Source organism: Astyanax mexicanus, chromosome 20 (genome assembly GCF_023375975.1).
Source record: "Astyanax mexicanus isolate ESR-SI-001 chromosome 20, AstMex3_surface, whole genome shotgun sequence".
Taxonomy (NCBI): Eukaryota; Metazoa; Chordata; class Actinopteri; order Characiformes; family Acestrorhamphidae; genus Astyanax; species Astyanax mexicanus.
Window position 1 is genome coordinate 20,278,512 of NC_064427.1, and position 20,482 is coordinate 20,298,993.

Sequence of the window (20,482 nt, forward strand, 5' to 3'; positions counted from 1 at the left end):
GTCCAAACTTTTGACTGATAGCTGCTCCATACAGCAGCTCCTCCATACACTCACAGTACTGGAGGAGCAGGGGAGAGAAGGGGTTCCGTGCGCAGAGCTGCTCGTGTGTGAGTTAGAACTCTGGGCCCCCCATTCATTTCTATGGGGCAACTTCGTACGACATTTGTACGAAATCCGTACGACGTATCGTTTCGTAAAGCATATTTTCGGAAAGAACTCACTAAGTTCTATAGACCATCCGAATTTCGTCTTCATATCTCAAAAATTCTGACGTTCACAGCCGTTCATAAATCTTCTAGTTCATTGTCTATGGAAAAAAGGGCGTACGTTTACGAAGTTTTTACGGAAACCGTACGATATATCGCTCCAAGCACAAGCACAAGCAACGTAATTCACTATAGGTCCCACGATCCCTGAAAGTTTCGTGATTCTACGTTGAAAGCCCCAGGAGGAGATGCGTTTAACAAAAGTGGGGAATAATAATAATAATAATAATAATAATAATAATAATAACTAGAAAAGGTACAGTCCGTGAACGAACTTTAAGTTGGCTTGGAAAAGAACACTAATAACGTTAAAAAGTTAAAATGGTTGCTAAGCTTTTTCCGTCTGAAGAGTGTGAAGGGTCATTGATATGCTGTTAACTTTTGGCTAAACGCTAAATGCTAAAAATGCTGAAAACTAAAAACGTTTGATTAAACGCTAAAATCTAAAAACATTTGGTTAAACGCTGAAATCTAAAAACGTTTGATTAAACGCTGAAATCTAAAAACGTTTGGTGAAACGCTGAAATCTAAAAACATTTGGTTAAACGCTGAAATCTATAAACGTTTGATTAAACGCTGAAATCTAAAAACGTTTGTTTAAATGCTGAAATCGTAAAACTTTTGGTTAAACTTTTGATTGCTAATGTGTTGCTAGGCGGTTGCTATCATTTCTGAAGTGGTTGCTAAGCTGTTGCTAGGCAGTTGCTAATGTTTTCCAGGTGGTTGCTAAGCTGTTGCTAACTGGTTGCTAGGCAATTGCTAACATATACCAGGTGGTTGCTAGGTGGTTGCTAGGGTGTTGCTAGGTTGTTGCTAAGGTGTTGCTATGGTATCCAGGGTGGTTGCTAAGATGTTGCTAGGTGGTTGCTAACGTGTTGCTAGGTGGTTGCTAAGGTGTTGCTATGGTATCTAGGGTGGTTGCTAATGTGTTGCTAGTTGGTTGCTAGGGTCTTACTAAAGGAGAACACTAATAAACTAACTGCTAACAGTTGCTGTTAGGAAGAGGGGGGGTCGATATCATCGCTGTCCAATGAAAAACAAGTATCTCAATTTTTAGTTTACTACATAATTTGAACAGACAAACTGTCCCTTACACTGTGCCAACATTTCTTAATAAACGGACAAATAGAAATACTTCAAAATTACCTGAAATAAACTCTTTTTACATTGGCTTCAATTGAAAGTTTACAAGGATTTTCTTTCTCCTGTAAAGTTACTGTTTTGGAGATACTTGTTTTTCTTTGGACAGCGATGATAGCAGTAAGTAAAAGTAACTAATTATGTTTCTTGTGTATGTTTGGTGTATTGCTGTACCTTACTGAAGTCCACTACATTTCAAACTCCAAAATCTTACTTTTAAGTCCATTACTTCATACCAAAATGGGTAATCTCTCCATATCCCTTCTGTAAATACCTTTTTACCTAAAATGAGCTGATTAAGACATTTATAATAGGACATTTGAGCTATACTTTTAGTACTTTTCAGTCATTAGAAGGTAAACATCTTTGTACTATGTACTCTGGTGGAGATATAAAAGAGGAAATTCTACTTTTACTGAAGTAATATTTTACCTTCACTACTAACTCACTACTTTAACTCAAATACAGGGTTTGTGTACTTAGTCCCCCACTTAAAGGCCTTATGATAAAATACACTGCGATAAAATATACTGTAAGCAAGGCAATATACTGCACATAATTACTGTTCTTATCAAATTTTGGAAAACCACCACATTTATAAAATCTGAGTAATAGAAAAGAGTTTACTTTTTATCCGATCAGAGCAGTGGGATCTAATGAGCGAGTACACCACTTCCATCTAGTGGGCGGAGTTTAAACACAACACTAAATGAACCACTTCTGGCACCAATTTTTTACACATTAAATAAATTGTTTGCACTGTGTGCAATACTTAAAAAAAAAATGTACTATTGTAAAACAAAACAAAAAATCTAAATACTACTACCATATAGTGATATTTTCTTCTAGTAAACACCTCAAGTAATTAGATTAGATTCAAATAGATTAGAAGTGAAAATAGATGATTATAATGAAACTTTACCAATTTTTTTAGGCTGCTCTTTAGTCTCTGTGGCCGAGACGAAGCCCCTACGTCCGACCTGACAGACCCCGACGAATAAAAGTGCTCTGACTGACAGACTACACAGATACATGATCTCTGATCTTCACAGGCAGGAACATCTATAAGGAGAGGAAAGAAAGAAAGCTTAGATATACCGAGTTAAAGCTGTTTATTTCAGGAGTTCGGAGGTTAGAGTTCATTTAGACCAGACCAAAGATCACCTAATGACAGTAGTGGATTTCTGTAAAATAAAAAGGAAATTAACATAAGTATGACCACTGCCACTACTACTACTACTAGTATTAATAATAATAATAATAATAATAATAATAATAATAATAATAATAATGACTATTAATACTATTATTATTACTATTATTAGTAGTAGTAGTAGTATATTAACAATGCACGTATCTATGTATCTAGATAGACAGACAGACAGATAGATAGACAGACATTACATATTATATATTATAATATATAAAAATATAATATTGCTCTTATTTATTTTAATTTTGAAATATGAAAAAATTAGCTTTTAGGTGCTATTTAAATTATATATAACTTACTGACTATATATACCAGCCACTAACCAGTATAATATAGATTATACTGCATTACTGGACTGTTTCAAAATATTAGTTAATAATTACAGAACGTCTGTAATAAAACTTGTTACTGACCTGCAAACACAGAAACACACTGATTAACTCATTTAAAGCTCTCTAAAAGTTTATACTGCAATATAAACTCCTGTAGGAGCTGTAAGTTAGTGTTATGCTTTGTATTTAATGCTGTAGGGTTATTATTATATATATTAACATATGATATATAATCTCACCGAGCTCTGAAACCTGTAGTAGCTCTGTATTAAACACACAGGGAACAGAGATCACAGCAGCGTGAATCTAGCAGCAGCAGCAGCACTATCTACGCGACGTACCAAAATAAAAGTCCACAGATCAAACTTTTGTTTCATATAACGAAACGTGTCGAATAATAATAATAATAATAATAATAATAATAATAATAATAATAATAATAATAATGTCACACCATTTATAAGTAAACTAAAATTAAAAAGCCTATTTTTAAAACACATTAGAGTCTGTAATTAATAGAAAAGTTTAGACATACATTTATATACGAAAATAATAAAACAAGCAAAACACTTAAATATAAATATTAACATATGAATATATATGTTATAAAATGAAATTAATTTTTCCTTTTATACTATGTATATTACATTCCTGTTTTAAGTAATTTATATTTAATTCTATTTTATTGAAGTGTATGTTTTATTTTAGTCTATTTCAATACATATATAATACATTTCCTTCATGTGTTATCTTAATATTACATTGAAATGTATAGAAACATTACATAATTAACATTAAAAATAATTAATAATTTTTATTTAAATGATCAACATTAAAATAGATAGAAAGGTAGATAGATAGATTATATTTTGAATAAGAAGCAATTAGCCTTTACTCTCTGTATTATGCCATAAAATTAACCTTTAATTTTTTGCATTAATTGTATTTTTGTTTTAATCAATTTTTATACATAGTTCCTTTCTGTGTTATCTTAACATAGATTTTTTAACATTACATAATTTAATTGTTTTATTTTTTATTTATATAAAATACAATTCATACTTTGTAAATTAATTTAATTCATATAAAATATAATTCATGCTTTGTAAGTGTTTAATACATTAAAATTAAAACAATATAATTTAGTTTTGTTTTGAAAAAATAAAAATAGAGTGATAAAAGTCCCCTGTTGCAGTCACGGGGAGTGACGTATTTCCGGTCCCCTCTATACCATGCTTCTGCTTCTGCGTGAATGAGAGAGAGGGTCACCTTATTATACACACACGCTCTATACACACACATACACACCTTATACACCTTACACACACTGTATACACACCTTACACACTACCCACACACACTGCTGTCAGTTTAAACAGTGTATTGGGCAGGGAGAGCTGTTAGTGTAGTAGAGCAGGCTGTGTGTGTGTATATATGGTGGTAATGGACTGCTAGTTTTATTATAGTCTCCAGAGTTGTTCTGTATAAACTGTGGTTAAAGTTGAGGACAGATGGCTGAAGCTCATCAGGTGAGGGTTCAGAAGGCGGTGGAGGGGATGGTGCAGAATCTGGAGAAGGAGCACATCCGGAAAATGCAGGTAAACCTCCTCAATCTGGAGATGACTTTTGGAATTGTCCGTTCCACCTTAAATGGTGCAGCTGCTCCATTCTGTCGCCTGGCGATTTAAGGTGGAACGGACAATCCCAAAAGTCAGCCTGTTAACTAATTTTTAAGTACAGTATTAGCTATTGTGGTTGCTATGGTATTTCTTTATCATGGTTGCTTTGGCACTGTCTATAGTAGGTTACTATAGCTAGGTGGTTGTTGTGGTATTTCCAGGTATTTCTATGGAGTTGCATTGCAGTTGGTACTAACTGGTCGACATGGCCATGCTTAGGTGTCACTGGGTGGTTGTTATGGTGCACCAGGTGGTTGCTAGGGCAGTATTAAGCTATAGTATATACTACTGTATAACTAAAGTGGTAGCTATGGTGGTTGCTATGGTATTTCTTTCTGATGGTTGCTTTGGCACTGGATATAGTAAGTTACACTAGCTAGGTGGTTGTAGTATTTCCAGGTATTACTAAAGTGTCACTGGGTGGTTGTCATGGTGCAACAGGTGGTGCTAGGGCAGTAGCAAGCTGTAGTAAATGTATGTAGTTGTGGTGGTTGCTATGGTATCTCAAGGTTGCTTTGGCACTGGCTATAGTAGATTACACTAGCTAGGTGGTGGATGTGGTATTTCCAGGGAGTATTGCAACAAGATATTGTAATGCAGTTGCTAAAGATTGGCTGACTGATTGTGCTAAGGTGTCACTAGGTGGTTGCTAGGGCATTAGCAAGCTGTTGTATATCATACGATATACAGTAACTGCAGTAGTAGCTATAGTGTTTGCTAGGGCACTTGTGCTAAGGTGTGTCTTGGTGGTTAATTAGGTATTTCTTTATTATGGTTAATTTGGCACTGGCTATAGTAGGTTATATAAGCTAGGTGGTTGCTGTGGTATTTCCAGGTATTGCTATGGAGTTGCATTGTGTAGTCCAGGAATAAGCTTAATTACTGTATGTGGTGCTGTGTCATAATGTTATATGTTTTACACTGCTGTGATATTCGTTATTACAGTAGCATTTTAGCTATTGTCTGTTTTTAATATATATATATATATATATATATATATATATATATATATATATATATATATATATTTATGCTAAATGACTAAACATGCTCTTGTATGTACTACCAAACGAAGGAAAGATGCTTTCTTTTATAATTACTGCTGTTTAATGTATAATAATGAATTTATAATTAATAAACAGTTTACTAATCATATGTTTCAGGGGCGCATGTTCCGGTGCAGTGCGGACTGTTGTGAGCGCTCGTCTGACTCTATGGCTCAGGTACACCAGTGTATAGAAGTTTGCCACACACCTTTGGCCAAAGCTCAGGGATTGGTCACCCACGAGCTGGAACAGTTCCAGGTGAGTAGACACAGATTTGTTCATTTTTAGGCATTTTCACATTACTTTTCACAAATAATATATGTATTCATTACTCTGTAGGTAGAAGTACCGATACTAGAGTTTATTAAAATACTTCTGTTAAAATTGAAGAATACTGGTTTAAACTACTTAAAGATAATGTAGACTTAAAAATAATGTAAGAACGGAATGATATATGTTTATACTTCTCTACATCCAATCACAATCAGATTCACTCTATCTGGATGGAGAGATTTACCTGGATAGGGGTTTTATTGAACGATGAGAACCCGGAATGAAAACAAAATTAAATGAAATAGGAGTAAAAAGGTTGTTTTTAAAATGTAAGGAGTAGAATGTTCAGATAATTGTGTGAAAATATAAAATAATTACTCCAGTAAAATATAAATAATCAACATTTCTGTTTAAGTAACGTAAGAAAGCATTTGTTCTTCTGGTTATGAATGAGTGCCTAATGTAGGGTCTGAGTGCTCAAGGATTTAATGGTCACTAATCAGATCCTAATAGTCTTAAGACCCTCTTATCTTGGGTCTCTTAAGTTAGCGGTGCTTTGTGACCAGAGCTACCCTCCCAGTAAGCCATTCTGTACAGATGGAGAGGACCGTCTTAGTTTGCGACCAATGTTTCTTTAATAGTAATCTTCCATCTCTCCTAAAGTCATCAGTTCTCACTGTGATGGTGCTTTTTTTGCTGCATCACTAAATGCTGTTCTGTAAATTAATTTGCCTTCCATTCAGACAGACTAATGGCTGTTTATTTTAGATAACATCAATAACGCAGCGATACCCAGGAGCAATTCACAGTACAGATCTCTGGTCCTCCTGAAATTGTTGGCCTCTGGTTTAGTGGGTTTTGCTGCAGGCATGGAAGCTATCTGCACCCATTGCTATGTGTGGGGTCCTGTGACTGGTTCATTTTGTAAAGTGATGCTTCAATATATGGGATTATTTCACTTTAGATCAGTATATACTAATTAAGCACACTGTGATAGGATTCAAGAGAGGGTTCTGTAATAGTCCAGGGTATATATTTTTTTGCTGCACTCATGCCAATACACAGCCCTAGTCCACAGGCTGCGTATATCCCCCAATGCTGGAGGTATATAGGAATTGCTCTAGTTGTTGTGTGAACAAAGCAGTAGTGATAATTGTGATCTTCTCTTGTTCAGGATCGTCTGACGCGATGCACCATGCACTGTAACGATAAGGCTAAAGACCTGTTCGACTCCGGGGCGAAGGAGCCGGCCGTGCGCTCGCTGATGGAGAAGTGTGTGGGCAGCTGTGTGGACGATCACCTCAGTCTGCTGCCCAGTATGACCCGCAAGCTGAAGGAGAGCCTGCAGTCAATACCTCAGTGATCAGCTGATCAATAACATTATTAATTAGATTATGATGTGAAGGATCGATCACAGAGCGATCGAGATTCTGATGGACTCGGACTCTCATGATGATTTCTGTTAATCTGTTAAAGTTGCTCCTCTTCATCGCTGACGCCGTACTGTGACTTCTTCATGTTCCTGTCGTGATTCGTCTTTGCCTCGTCTGCTGACTCTGTTTTTGTACAAAAATAAAATCAATGCTAAATAAAACTAGTAAACAAAATGTGTTCTGTCTGATTTTTAGTTAACCCTTTAACAGGACAGCATTTTTGTCAGTTCTCTGTCTGATATTACACACATAAATCTTACATACAAAAAAAATTACATAAAAAGGTTTCATGTTTGATAATAAACAATATTAAGGTACAAATTCTAATTGTAAATGCAGCTTCTCCAAAGTTTTTAAAATGTAAATAAGTTATTTTACTGCAGAGGAAAAGGGTTTTGTATCATCTACACCTGTAGCCCTTATACGGGACAAGGCATGTAACGGGGATAAAGAACTTCTGAGATGGAAAACTGAAATTTTTAGTTTTTTTTTTATCTAAATATATGATATTTCTATAGATATTTATCTAAATATAAGAAGAGCACTTTTATAAACTATTTATAAATGTATAAACTTGAAAATCTCATTACATAAAAGGTATAGACAGACCTGTAGAGGAGATTGCAGAGAACCTCACCTGGTCCCTCAACACCAGCTCCATAACAAAGAAAGCCCAGCAGCGCCTCTACTTCCTGCAAAGACAGGAAAGCACATCTCCCACCTCCCATCCTCACCATGTTCTACAAAGGGCCCATGAAAAATCCTGATTTATTTATTTTTTTTCGCTCACGTTCCTTGTGTACTGGCATGGATAGGGGCCCACTGATCTTGAGAGTGTACAGGGCCCAGAATTTGCTGCTACGCCTCTGGTAGTTATTACAGAAAGCAGTGCAAAAGGCAGAACAGGAGCAGCAAGGTCTTCTTATAAGATCAGATTGATCTCTGGCTTTAGTGATAATGTGGGTCTGAATGAGTCCAAAACAATTTGTTTTATATGTAGCAATTGTGAAAGATCTAAGTTTATAAATGTAAAGGCGTAAAGGCATTTGAGCTTCTGTGAGCTGATGCTGGAGATAACAGCCAGAGCATTGATTTTTAAAGCTTTATAACTGGAGTTTAAAAGCTTTACATTTATGTATGTGGTATGGAAACAATTCATCTTTCAGTGGGTAACTCTATGCCCCTATCAGTAGCATTGTAAGCCTGTAGGGAGCATAAAAGGGCTGTATTTCAGAATGCTGAGGGAGAAAGAAGGTGGGCTATTCTACAAAAGTTTGTATGCATTATCATGTTTTAATACAACTCAACTCAAACTCCATTTTACACTGGAGTCCTACAATAATAATAAATCTGGATCCAATAAGTTAGAGGTCTAAACACACAACACAGTTCTAAACAATCAGATCTTGGCACAAATAAATAAACATCAGATTTTAATGATTTCTTTCTTGAGTTTTATTTCTGTTCCTTGTCATTTTTGGTCCAAAATGAAATTCTTCTTCCTGTTTACGATGTATAAATACTCTAAATCTAATATACTACAGTTACGGAACCATGGAAATTATCTGAAATGCCCAGCGGCTCAAAACCAATACTGTCAGTTTTGCTCCTGAAGCGGAGCTGCACTGGCGAACACCGGTTACAAAACAAGACAACCTTTTAAAAAGCCAGCACCAGTTTTGTTAAGAATACAAAACACTGAATAAATAGGAATGAATGCGCATCAGAGTAGTGTCCAGCATGAGCCAAAAAAACAAGAATATACACAAACGAAACGACGAAACGTTAACTTTCATACAAAATAAAAAAATTCACAGAGTCAGTCAGACGAAAAACAGTGAAAACACTACAGCCCCTCACGCCGTGTCTCTGCTGATGTGTCGTGTGAATAATTATTATAATAATTACAGCAAAATTATATAAAAAAAACTCACTCTATTATTCAAAAATAAATAGAGGAGTGAAATAAAAAAAAATTATTATACACATAAAAAAACAAACAAAAAAAACAATAACGAGGCATACAAAAAACAGTCTGTAAAAAGGAGCTTCTTCAAGGCTGGGCTGCTGCTGAGGAGGAGGTGGTGGTGATGGGACCTGGTAACGATGATGACGATGTCACTGGATGAAGACTGAGGTGATTGGCTGGTGGATCAGGAAACGCTGCGGGTGCTGCTCTCCGGTTCCCCGGCGTCGGGCCGACGCTCGGAGGACGGCGAGGTGTACAGGAAGTTACAGCACACGTACAGCGGAAACGACAGGAGACGACTGTCCAGATTCATCACCACATACTCCTACAGAGAGAGAGAGAGAGAGAGACAGAGAGAAACAGACAGACAGACAGAAAAACAAAAAGAAAGACAGAGAGACACAGAAAGAGACAGAGCAAGAGAGAAAGACAGAAAAACAGAGAGACACAGAAAGAGAGACAGAAAGAGGGAGAGACAGACAGCGAGACAGAGAAAGAGAGACAGGCAAAAAGACAAGGAGACAGACAGGAAGAGAGGCAGAAGGAAAGAGAGAGAAGGACAGACATAGAAACAAAAAGAAAGACAGAGAGAGTGAGAGAGAAACACAGAAAAACACAGAGAGAAAGCGAGACAGAGAAAGTGAGAAAGAACGAGAGAGAGTAAGAGACAGAGTCAGACAGACATAGAGAGAGAGAGACAGAGAGAGAGAGAGAGAGTGAGAGAGACAAGCAGAAAAACAGAGAGAGAGCGAGACAGACATATTTGGACAGAGTGGGAAAGAGAGAGAGAGAGAGAGAGAGAGAGAGACAGCAACAGAAAGACAGACAGAGGTAGAGAGAGAAAGAGAGAGAGTGAGTGAGTGAGACAGATTTGGACAGAGAGTTGGACAAAGAGAGACAGATAGAGAGACAGACAGACAGCAACAGAAAGACAGACAGACAACCAGAGAGAGACAGATAAACCCTTCTTAATACCTTTGATTAATAAACAGGTATCCCTAAAATGTTGTCCACATACTGTTTTATTTAATGACATTCATTATTAATCTTTAATAAATGAGTTTATGACTGTAAAGACAGACCTGGTCTTTCTCCAGGGTGAGGAGCTGGTAGCCTGTAGACCGGCTACAAATCAGCTTCCCACTGCTGTCAAACGAAGCCAGCCGCAACCTGTTCAAATTAGGTAGAAAATGGGATAAAAAATGAGAAATTAATTATCAGTGTATTTAAGTACGGGGGAAAAACTCAGCAATCGATTACAAAATGACCAGAAATCACTATATTTTACATTTCTTCCACATTACCCAACACATAAATGTGAAAAATGTCTGTAATTCCTTTTTTTGACTCACCTGAATGCAAGGTGTCGTCGAGGCTGTAAGTTGACAGCGCCCCCACATGGCTGGCTGAGGGTATTTCTCTTGAAGACGATGAAGCGGTTGGTGTAGGTGACCAGCAGATCAAAGCCGTAATTAAAGCCGGTCCACCTCCAACAGTACTGATGGAAATGAATACAAAGGATACAAATGAATACACTGTACTGAACAGCCTGCATCAGTGACTGTAAAAGCAACACAATATATAATAATATATTTTTATTATAAAATAACTAATTATTAGCATCTAGACTCACATCTCCGTCTTTGTTCAGCTTCCTGCCACAGCGCATACTGTTCCTCTCAAACTCATCCTTATTGGCTTCTTGGGGTCTATAATACAACCAGAGATACAATAGAAAGTCATTTAAATGATAAGTAGTTCACTATAAACTCTTAATGCCTCTATTCTAAAGTATTCTGTTTTACATCAACACAATACAGTGTCAGATTAGTAATAATAATATATGTAACCATTATATATATATATATATATATATATATATATATATATATATATATATATATATATATATATGTGTGTGTGTGCATACATTGCTTTGAATGAGCATTAAAAGATCCACAATCTCCATTTTTTACATGAGAAATAGAAAGTATGGTAACTCACCCGTTGTCATTGTCATGTTCAGTCCTCAGCATGGTGAACCACTGCTGTTTGTATATACTGGACAACCAGTCTGGAGATGAGCAAAGGAAACAAAAGCTAAAAGTCATTTCGAGTGTAGCGTTAAAGGTCTTATTTCATTGATTTTTCACTAATTTTAAAATGTCTAGTTGTGGTCTCTAAAATAAATAAATGCCATATGAGCCGTTTTCTTTTTTTTTGTTAAATAAAAAGATTGCTCAGGTGTTTCTATTTAGCCCTGCTTTAGTTCACTGAATTACTGTTCTCTGAAGAAAGACAGGATTTTGGCTCTCGTTCGAATATTCATACAGGCAAACATATCGCCTCTGAACGTGACACGTTTCCACCAGTGTTCGCTCTGTCAACCAAAATCAAAATCTGACGCAAACGGCGCCTGCTTTGACTGGTGTTCTGTCGAGTTGTGCTGCCTTGTCAAACTGTGCTCCCATTGTGTATATGTATGGTATATGTATGGCAAAATGCACAATCAACCAGAGATCCGATTTAAACCTACAGTTACTTACACAAGATAGCTAACGCTAACTAGCTGGTGTCAGCTTTATAAGTTGGAGTCACCTAAAATGGATCAGTTAACAGCTGTGCTAAATTAGTCAAGAGTAAATTACTTAAATTTCTTGTCTCTTAATAAAGTGTTTGAGAGCATCAGTTGTAAAGTTGTGAAGAGGTAGAGTTACAGACATACAGTGAATAGCTCTATTTAAGCAATGCTCTAATCTCTATAATGAGAAGCAAGAACTACTCAACTAAGTAAGTCAATTTCAAGAACTTTTAAAGTATTCTCAAGTGCAGTTGCAAAAAAGACCATCAAAAACATAATGATGAAACTGGCTCTCATCAGGACCGCCCCAGGAAAGGAAGAGCAAGAGTTTCCTCTGTTGCACAGGATAAGTTCATCAGAGTTACCAGCCTCCCTGGGCTGGTGTGTAAACTTGGTACAGGCTCTTACCGGGTGGAATGATATTGTCTCGTTCGAGGATGCGAGCAGAGGCCAAGTCATTGATGATGTACTGAAGGCGGACGTGCCTGAAGACGGGGGTGAAGGGCTGCCCCTGCTCTGTGCACAAAAACGGCTCATCCTCCCCCAGCTCTGCATTAAACACACACAGGTTTAGTTTTTAACTAAGAAATTTCCATTTTTAAATATCAGTGCAGAAATAAACAATAAAACAAAAAAACTTTTTTTAAGTAATGTTGGGTAGGGGTGGGCAATAAAGCCCTAAAATAATATCATGATATTTCATGGTATTTTTGTGATAACAATACTCTTGGTGATATGACAAAAGACTAAATTAGAAATATTATTTCAAGAATACACTACTGCAAAAAAAATTATTTTATCATTGCATGCAATATGATATGGCACACCCCTAACTGAGTTATTAAAAAATACAAGAATTGTATCAGATTTGTAACAGAAGTCAATGATCCAGAATGTCATGATACTAATAATAATGCACTCCGAAAGTCTCCATATATCCAGGATTAAAGTAAAATAAATGATAATGGACAGATATAATTTGTCTCTCTCTATTGGAAATGAGAACAGTGTATATTTTTCTTTTGCTAAAAACAGTAAAAAAAAAAAAAAAAAAAAAGTAGCACCCTGATGTGATAATTAGGGGTGGGTGATACGGCGTCAAGTTTCAGGGTATAATATTGTTCAAGATATTCAAAAATGTTGGCGATATTATTGCGTACGATACGATATGGCACACCCCTCATGTTGACACACAGTCTTCAATAATAATAAAATGTGTCAAAAAATAATAAAGTGTATCAAATGCTGAGAGCTCCATTGTATAGAGCTAAATTACTGAACTAAATAGATTTTCTCTGTGGATAGATCAAAAAAAAAAAAAAAAGATTTTTAAATTGCAAATTTCAAAGATTTCTCTAAAACTTTCTGGGTATTTTTTTTTCCAAAACTTATCCCGGTCTAAAAAATTGCTATTTTGAAATTCCATTACTTTTTTTCCAGGTTTTCATGGCCATACAAATCCTGTCAGACACACCATAATCTCCTACACAAATACTGTATATCTAAACAAAATAAATTAATAACATGATTTAGAAACGTACCATTTCTTCTTTTACAGAGCCACGCATCAGCATCTACCAAAAGCTGCTTGATGGGACCATCCCAGGATGGGTTGAGCTGCAGAAACATCCACTGAAATAAAAAAAAAGAGATTTGTTTTGATTTGATGACACCCTCAGACCACACCTGCATTTACTTACACCCAAGTCATGTGTGACGATGATCTCATGCTCTTTGAACTCTACACTCCCCATGAATCCTGGGATTGTCCTCTTGGAACAGGCCCATTCATTCTCTGGGCACATATAGTTTCTGAATCTAGACCTGACCAACTGCTGCAACCCCAGATCATAGCCCATAATGGCATAATGGGAGCATCACTTCTTTCAGCCGCCTCTCTGCTTAACCTGATGTTCCATCACTCTGGATCAGGGTAAATCTGGACTCATCATCAGACCTTCACATGACCCATTTTAATCTTTACACTCTTTAGCAAACTGAAGCAAAAGTATCCTCACTGACCAGTGCTTTTCTTAACCCTTTCAGACCTGAATTAACTGCTGTGATGGGGAAAAAATGTAAGAAGTTTTAAAAAGCTGTTTCCCTAGTACTACTGTTTTTCCAGTGCATTAGGCAGGGCCAAGGTACTGTTTAATTGGCTTAAACTTGTTCATGGCCTATTCAGATGGACAACAGCTCTCAAACATGTTATGTGCAACAAAACATAAAAAAAAAAGAAAGAACATGCATGATGTCCACTGTTGGTTTAAGCTACAATCTCCTTAGATATTATTTTCTGCTTGATACACCAATGGGAGGCTCTTACCCATTTGCTTAGTTAAATCCAAGTGGTGACCTTTTTTTCTGAGCAGGCACTGAATAACCATACTCTTCAGTAAATACTCTTTACTAGAAAATGGAAAAGGACAAGATTAATTCTCTAAATACAAGATACAATACCTTCTTCAGCGCAGTGTAGACGTCCATCTCCACTTGCATGACGAACAGATCAGATGACTGAATCAGCTGTTCAATTACTTCAACTCTTTAAAAAGATAAACACATTAAATCAACACAAACAATCAACATTATGTTTAAATAGCAAAATAACATAACATAGACTACAGATCAATAGAGAGGTACCCCAGTTCCTTCATCAGGTCCACATTCTGATGGGTCATCAGGTTATTGAGGAGCCACTCCAGACACCTGTAAACCCAGAGAAACACTCAGAGTCGTTATCACGCCGCCAGATAAAAACACAGCAGATCAGAACAAAAATAGAGAGAAAGAGAGAGAGAGAGAGAAGAGATATCTACTCACTTCTTCATGACGGAGTCCAGGCCGTACATGTTAGCAGCAGCATAGTATCCACACACCGTTTTAACACTGACGTTCTCCTTCATCGTCTCTCCACACTGCTGGATCAGTCCATCCTGCACACACGCGCACACACACACACACACACACACACACACCACTTTTAGTACAACTGCAGCTACGCTAACTATCCCTTTATCAGTACGTCCCTGAATAAAGCCCACTTCCATTATCTAGTAAAATCATGCTGATATATCAATAGATAACAATATATTGTTTTGGAATTCTGTATCAATTAAAGGCAAAATATTGATTATTAATGAATATTTTTTTCATGGCCGAACCTTTAATGGGAAAAATGCTGCAATTAGTAGGAAAAAATTACAAATAGTTGCTTAAAATATTGTTGCCAGAAAGTAAAAAGACTATAAATAGAAAATGGATGCAGCAGGTTCATCCAACAAAAAAACAGCAACAGTGGATTGATTCTGATTCTGTATGGGTTCTCAGCCTTTCCTATTGGCGAAATTAGCACTTTGAAATAATTAACACTGTGCAAAACAACGTAACTGACCCTGTAAGCAAAGTGGCATTCTATGTTTAGTTTTTCTTTTCTTATTAATATATATGTGTTTCTTATATATACACTTGATATACATTTTTGCACATCTGTTTATATTTGTATACATTTGTATCTACATATACTATCCCTTTGTATTTATCTTTATATTGTATTTTTTTCCTCCGTATCTCCCCTCTCTGGGGTGGTTTGAAAAATTGAGGGGGAAAAATAAATAAATATTTAATAGATAGCTGCAAAGATTGGTGTCAAATAGTGGTTCATGTAATGTTTCACTAGTGTTGTGGGAAATCAATGAAAAATAACTGATCATTCTTGTGTAAAAGGGGAGTATGGATCTGTTGCACTGACCAGCTGAAGCATGCAGGCAGCAGCCAGAATACTGACGACTCTGCTGGGTTTGATCAGCACATCGTCTCTGTAGAGGGAGCCAAACACCACCTGCAGGGCTATATATGCACAAACACACACACACACACACACACTTTCAGTTAACAGCTGTGCTAAACTTGTCAAGAGAGTTCATTACTTGAATTTCTTCCCTTTTACTTTTATTTTAGCATTAGTTGTAAAGTTGTGAAGAGGTAGAGTTGGTATACAATGAATAGCTCTATTTGACTAATGTTCTAATCCAGATTATGAGAAGCAAGAACTATTCAAGTAAATAAAAAGAAATAAAATAAACGTCAGTCAAACACAATTAAAAACTATATAATGATGAAACTGGCTCTCATTAGGACCACCCCAGGAAAGGAAGAGCGAGTTTTTTTTAACACTTTTAAGTTACTACATGATTCCTTATGTGTTCCTTTATAATCTGGATTACTTCACTATTCATTTAATATGTAGGAAATAAAAATGAATAAATGAAACACTAAATGAGAAGGTACATACTAAAGTTTTTTTAAACAGTCTCACCTTCTGTGTCGATATTCTGGTCTGGGATTTCCAGTTCGATGACCATCATATGAGACTCCTTCCAGGAGCCACTGAACATGCTGGAGAAATACCCCGACTACACACACACACACACACACACACAAAAACAAATATATATAATATAACACATATTTGATAATTATTACTCATATTATTTAAGTTAATTCAGTGTGAAATGTGGAGCCCTACCTGGCACAGGTAAACTTTGTGCAGGTTCCACTCCTGGCCCAGTGCACAGATGCGGATGTCGCTGTTTTCTCCATTCAGAAACAGAGTCTGGTAGATATACTTAGAGGTGCTTTTTAGCTTCTTTCTAAAAGAGAGAAAATACAGACTCACATCAGATGTTTTATTGAACACAATGAGCGTATTTACACAATGTCAAAATTCTATTTACAAGTTGTATAATTGAAAATCTACTTTATTTCAGTAATTCAGTTCAAAATGTGAAACTCATATTATATAGATGTATTACACACAGAGTGATCTATTTTAAGCATTTATTTATTTTATTGTTGATGATTATGGCTTACAGGCAATGAAAACACAAAAATCAGTGTATCAGAAAATTTAAATATTATATAATAAGACCAATTGGTACTTTTGTCAGTGTGGGCAGTGTGCAAAGTCCTGCTGGAAAATGAAATCTGAATCTCCATAAAAGTTGTCAGTAGCAGAGGGAAGCATAAAGTGCTGTAAGATTTTGCGGGAAAACAAAACTGCACTGACTTTAGACTTGATAATACAACACAGTGGATCAACACCAGCAGATCACATGTCTCTCCAAACCATCACTGATTGGTGGAAACTTCACACTAGACCTCAAGCAGTTTGAACTGTGTGTCTCTCAACTCTTCCTCCAGATTCTGATCCCTTGATTTACAAAAGAAATGTAAAATTTACTGATGATCAGTGATGGTTTGGAGAGTGATGCCATCTGCTTGTGTTGGTTTTCACAGACACACAGACACACACAAGCCTAACCTGCGAGGTGTGTCCAGAAGGCTGTCGTCTTCCTCCGGTTCGCTGTCGCACTCGCAGTGAGGTGCTCGTTTCCTCTTCTTGCAGTCACAGCTGTGTTTGATTCCCGAACAGTGTCCTTCCACAGCCGGCTCGGGGTTCTGGGGAGCAGCCTGGAAACGGGTTCCGAGAGCCCCCATCACCCTTCAGCTCTACAACCTGATCAAAACAAATAACTGCTGTTAAACACTGACCAAACCACCCAGAGTTTATAACATAACCAGCATATATAGACTAATAATTCACACTATAACACTCTCAAACATATGTCCTATGGCAAAGGTTATTTATAAGGTTCATTCAAGGTCATCAAATCCCCGGTGCTCTGGAAAGCTGGGGGTGATACATTTCCCCCTGATAGTGTATGAGTGTATTACTTAGGAATTCATCACACTAGTTAAGGTTAAACCACCGGAAGGTGCAAGGAGCCTGGAAGCAGCTTGTTTGTGCTGCTGTGAAAGGACCTTATATATGTACAATCTATAATTTTCTTGATTTTAACCTTTATAGTACAGTCACTGACAAAATTTTTCTTAGGCTACGTTCACATTACAAGCCACATTGCTCAAATCAGATTTTTTTTGCTCAGATCGGATTTGGCTATCTTAATGGTTCACATTCACAAATGTAAGTGAATGGTATCAGTGAGTAATATGAACGAATCTGTCCCTGAAACACCTCACATGCACACTGATACGTGTATAAATGTTGCCTTCTTCACCAGCAACAAAAAAACTCATATTTGAGAGAGAAATGGATGCGTTAGCAGCTCATATGTGGATAATCTTTTGCTGGAGTGCAGAGTAAACAGCTAGTCTGAAGTACATGTTCAGGTGGAGGAATGGAAAAAAGGCCAGGCGGTTTGCTTTTGCTTTTGTTTTTGCTGTTTGTTTTTGTAGCTATAGCTGCACAGATGCACCAAGAGATGTGTGGGTAATAGAGAGAAGCACATAGTGCTAATGCGTAAAAGCAAAAAGATGCATGAGTTCCAAGCAAATTTTGACCGTTCACATTCATGTTGCATGTCCATGGATCGGATACATATCACATATGAAAACGACCCAAATCTGATTTGAAAAAATTGGATTTGGCATGTTCACACAGCCATGAAAAAATCTGATCTGAGCCACATTGAGCAAAAAAATAAGATTTTAGTCACTTCAGCCTGGTAATGTAAACGTAGCCATAGAGACAGAGCATTGCATACGACAGTCAGTTACTCCTAGTAGTGATACAAGGAACACTCAGTGTTATTTGCAGACATGTTTTGCTGCCTCTCATGGCAGAACCTTGAACTGATAGCATTTTCTTTCAGCAGGATAATGCTCACCCAAACACTTTCTTAGCTTGTCAAGGCCTCCTTCTTTCTAAAATAAGAAATTTGCTAACAATGAGAGCATTTCTATTAAGTAAAATAAAGCAAATATAGTTTGCTATACTGTCTGTTTAGTTAGTTTAAACTGGACTTAAACAATTATTTGGCCACATTTGAAGAATTTTAAATTAGACATTTAAGGTTTTACAGCTGTAATATGTGGTTAGAGTTCACATAACATTACTGTTTAATTTTATTTAATATTAATTAAACGATGCCATTTCACTGGTCTCTTTTAGGAATAATCCGCTCCACCTTAAATGATGCAGAAGAGGCGCCAGAATGTAATCTTTACTGCTGCACCATTTAAGGTGGAACGAACAATTCCTAAAAGATGCCAACCTCTCGTCAGTTACCCGGCAGATAGAGCTGGTAAACGTTGGTCACGATATAAAACAGTGAAATCGCAGTATTTACATTAATATTAAATATTAACATCTAAAATATACTAGCGAAAATATAACTTAGTTAACAGGCTAAATAAACTGAATGTAAACTAACTGCTGCTGCACCACTTAAGGTGGAATGGACAAATAACGTTACTAATTTTAATCTAGTTAGCTATTAGATAGAGCCGATAAACGTTTTTAAGAGATAACTTAAAACAGTGAAATTGCTATGTTTTAAATGATATTAAATTTTACAATCTAAACTACATTAACGTTACTGTAGGCGGTAGTTCCCCTATAGTTAGCTAAATAAGCTGAATATAACCGCTGCTGTAACGTGCTATTACTTAAGGTGGAAAGGATAATTCCTAAAATATGCCAACTTGAGCTGATAAATGTTGTTTAAAAGATAAAACAGTGAAATTGCTATGTTTTAAATGATATTAAATTTTACAATCTAAACTACATTAACGTTACTGTAGGCGGTAGTTCCCCTATAGTTAGCTAAATAAGCTGAATATAACCGCTGCTGTACTATTACTTAAGGTGGAAAGGATAATTCCTAAAATATGCCAACTTGAGCTGATAAATGTTGTTTAAGAGATAAAACAGTGACATTGCTGTGTTCAAATTATATTAAATATAAAAAAAATAAAATACATTACCTAAAATATAATTAGGTTAGCTAATTAAATTAAAGCTGAATGTAACTGCTGCTGCACCACTTAAGGAGGAATGGACAATTGCCTTCATAGCATCAGCTCTTTCAGGGCTTATATTAGTAAGAAAGGGAGTTTATTACGTATAAGAATATGATGAATTCCAAAACATAAAACACTAATCGTGTCATTTAACAATAAAATAACCACCATATATCTAAATTTAGCTCCATACCGTGGACATATATATTTCATTATTCAGCATCTAACTAAGTTACCTGATGTAATCCCAGTGTAAACAGTATTATATTTAATATAGTCCAATCTCACCTCTTTAATCCACCGGTGTCCCAACACTTCTGCTCCAGACAGAGGTAAACAAACCAAGCTCTCACCTACAGCACCAACAATCCGGATCAAACGCTACTGAATTTAATCACACTATCCAAAACACGCAGACACACCCCGCCAGCAGATTCTGACCATTAACCCGATATAATACAGGCTGTAATTACATCATTACATATTTATATTTATGTATATTTAAACAAAAAACGCTAAAAAAAAAAAAACAACCAACCCTGCTCACTCTTTCTGCAACAAAATCAACAAACGGAACAGATTTTCAGCCTCAGCTCAAAACCCTTATTTTGTAAAGCAGTATTTTGGACTCGTGCTGCCCCCTGTTGTACAGGAGCTTTCTGTTGGAATAAAGAAAAAAAATAAGATGATTTTTATTTGTCAAACAGATTTACAGAAGAAGTGAAA

At 36.3% G+C, this 20,482-nt stretch overlaps 4 protein-coding genes across 7 annotated transcripts in view; 2 read left to right on the top strand and 2 right to left on the bottom strand.

Annotated features, from left to right (window-relative positions):
- Nucleotides 1–3,281, bottom strand: part of LOC103023969 (prenylcysteine oxidase 1) — a 121,947-nt gene extending 118,666 nt beyond the window's left edge. For 2 of the 4 annotated variants that reach the window (XR_007427331.1, XM_022681146.2), the window contains exons 1-2: nucleotides 3,033–3,174; nucleotides 2,329–2,468 (exon numbers count right to left, since the gene is read on the bottom strand). Coding sequence is in view for 3 of the 4 variants with exons in the window: in XM_022681146.2 (XP_022536867.2) it covers nucleotides 2,329–2,440 (112 nt within the window). In the remaining variant the exon portion in view is untranslated. The other 2 variants (XM_022681145.2, XM_049468329.1) reach the window with 2 other exon arrangements.
- kcnn2 (potassium calcium-activated channel subfamily N member 2) overlaps nucleotides 1–20,482 on the top strand; it is a 259,379-nt gene that overhangs the window by 219,191 nt on the left and 19,706 nt on the right. The gene's annotated exons all lie outside the window — the stretch shown is intronic.
- fam136a (family with sequence similarity 136 member A) lies at nucleotides 4,156–7,546 on the top strand. Its single transcript, XM_007228800.3, has 3 exons — nucleotides 4,156–4,549; nucleotides 5,794–5,934; nucleotides 7,124–7,546. Exons 1-3 carry the CDS (start codon nucleotides 4,463–4,465, stop codon nucleotides 7,310–7,312), a joined length of 417 nt encoding a protein of 138 aa, XP_007228862.1. The 5' UTR covers nucleotides 4,156–4,462; the 3' UTR covers nucleotides 7,313–7,546.
- gmcl1 (germ cell-less, spermatogenesis associated) lies at nucleotides 8,814–20,326 on the bottom strand. The gene is made up of 15 exons (XM_022681148.2): nucleotides 20,045–20,326; nucleotides 17,256–17,450; nucleotides 16,461–16,584; nucleotides 16,251–16,347; nucleotides 15,684–15,781; nucleotides 14,756–14,868; nucleotides 14,576–14,641; nucleotides 14,393–14,477; nucleotides 13,474–13,564; nucleotides 12,341–12,481; nucleotides 11,356–11,425; nucleotides 10,985–11,060; nucleotides 10,704–10,849; nucleotides 10,434–10,521; nucleotides 8,814–9,676 (listed from the first exon to the last, which is right to left on the bottom strand). The coding sequence occupies exons 2-15, from the start codon at nucleotides 17,429–17,431 to the stop codon at nucleotides 9,536–9,538; spliced, it is 1,512 nt and encodes a 503-aa protein (XP_022536869.2). The 5' UTR covers nucleotides 17,432–17,450; nucleotides 20,045–20,326; the 3' UTR covers nucleotides 8,814–9,535.

Excerpts from the sequence above, each read along its gene's own strand:
- gmcl1 (XM_022681148.2), bottom strand. The coding sequence starts at position 17,431 with ATGGGGGCTCTCGGAACCCGTTTCCAGGCTGCTCCCCAGAACCCCGAG. Across the intron at positions 14,642-14,755 it reads CTGGACTCCGTCATGAAGAA|GTGTCTGGAGTGGCTCCTCA; the intron begins GTGAGTAGATAT and ends CTGGGTTTACAG. Across the intron at positions 12,482-13,473 it reads GCTCTGTAAAAGAAGAAATG|AGCTGGGGGAGGATGAGCCG; the intron begins GTACGTTTCTAA and ends TGTTTAATGCAG.
- fam136a (XM_007228800.3), top strand. The coding sequence starts at position 4,463 with ATGGCTGAAGCTCATCAGGTGAGGGTTCAGAAGGCGGTGGAGGGGATG. Across the intron at positions 4,550-5,793 it reads AGCACATCCGGAAAATGCAG|GGGCGCATGTTCCGGTGCAG; the intron begins GTAAACCTCCTC and ends CATATGTTTCAG. Across the intron at positions 5,935-7,123 it reads ACGAGCTGGAACAGTTCCAG|GATCGTCTGACGCGATGCAC; the intron begins GTGAGTAGACAC and ends TCTCTTGTTCAG.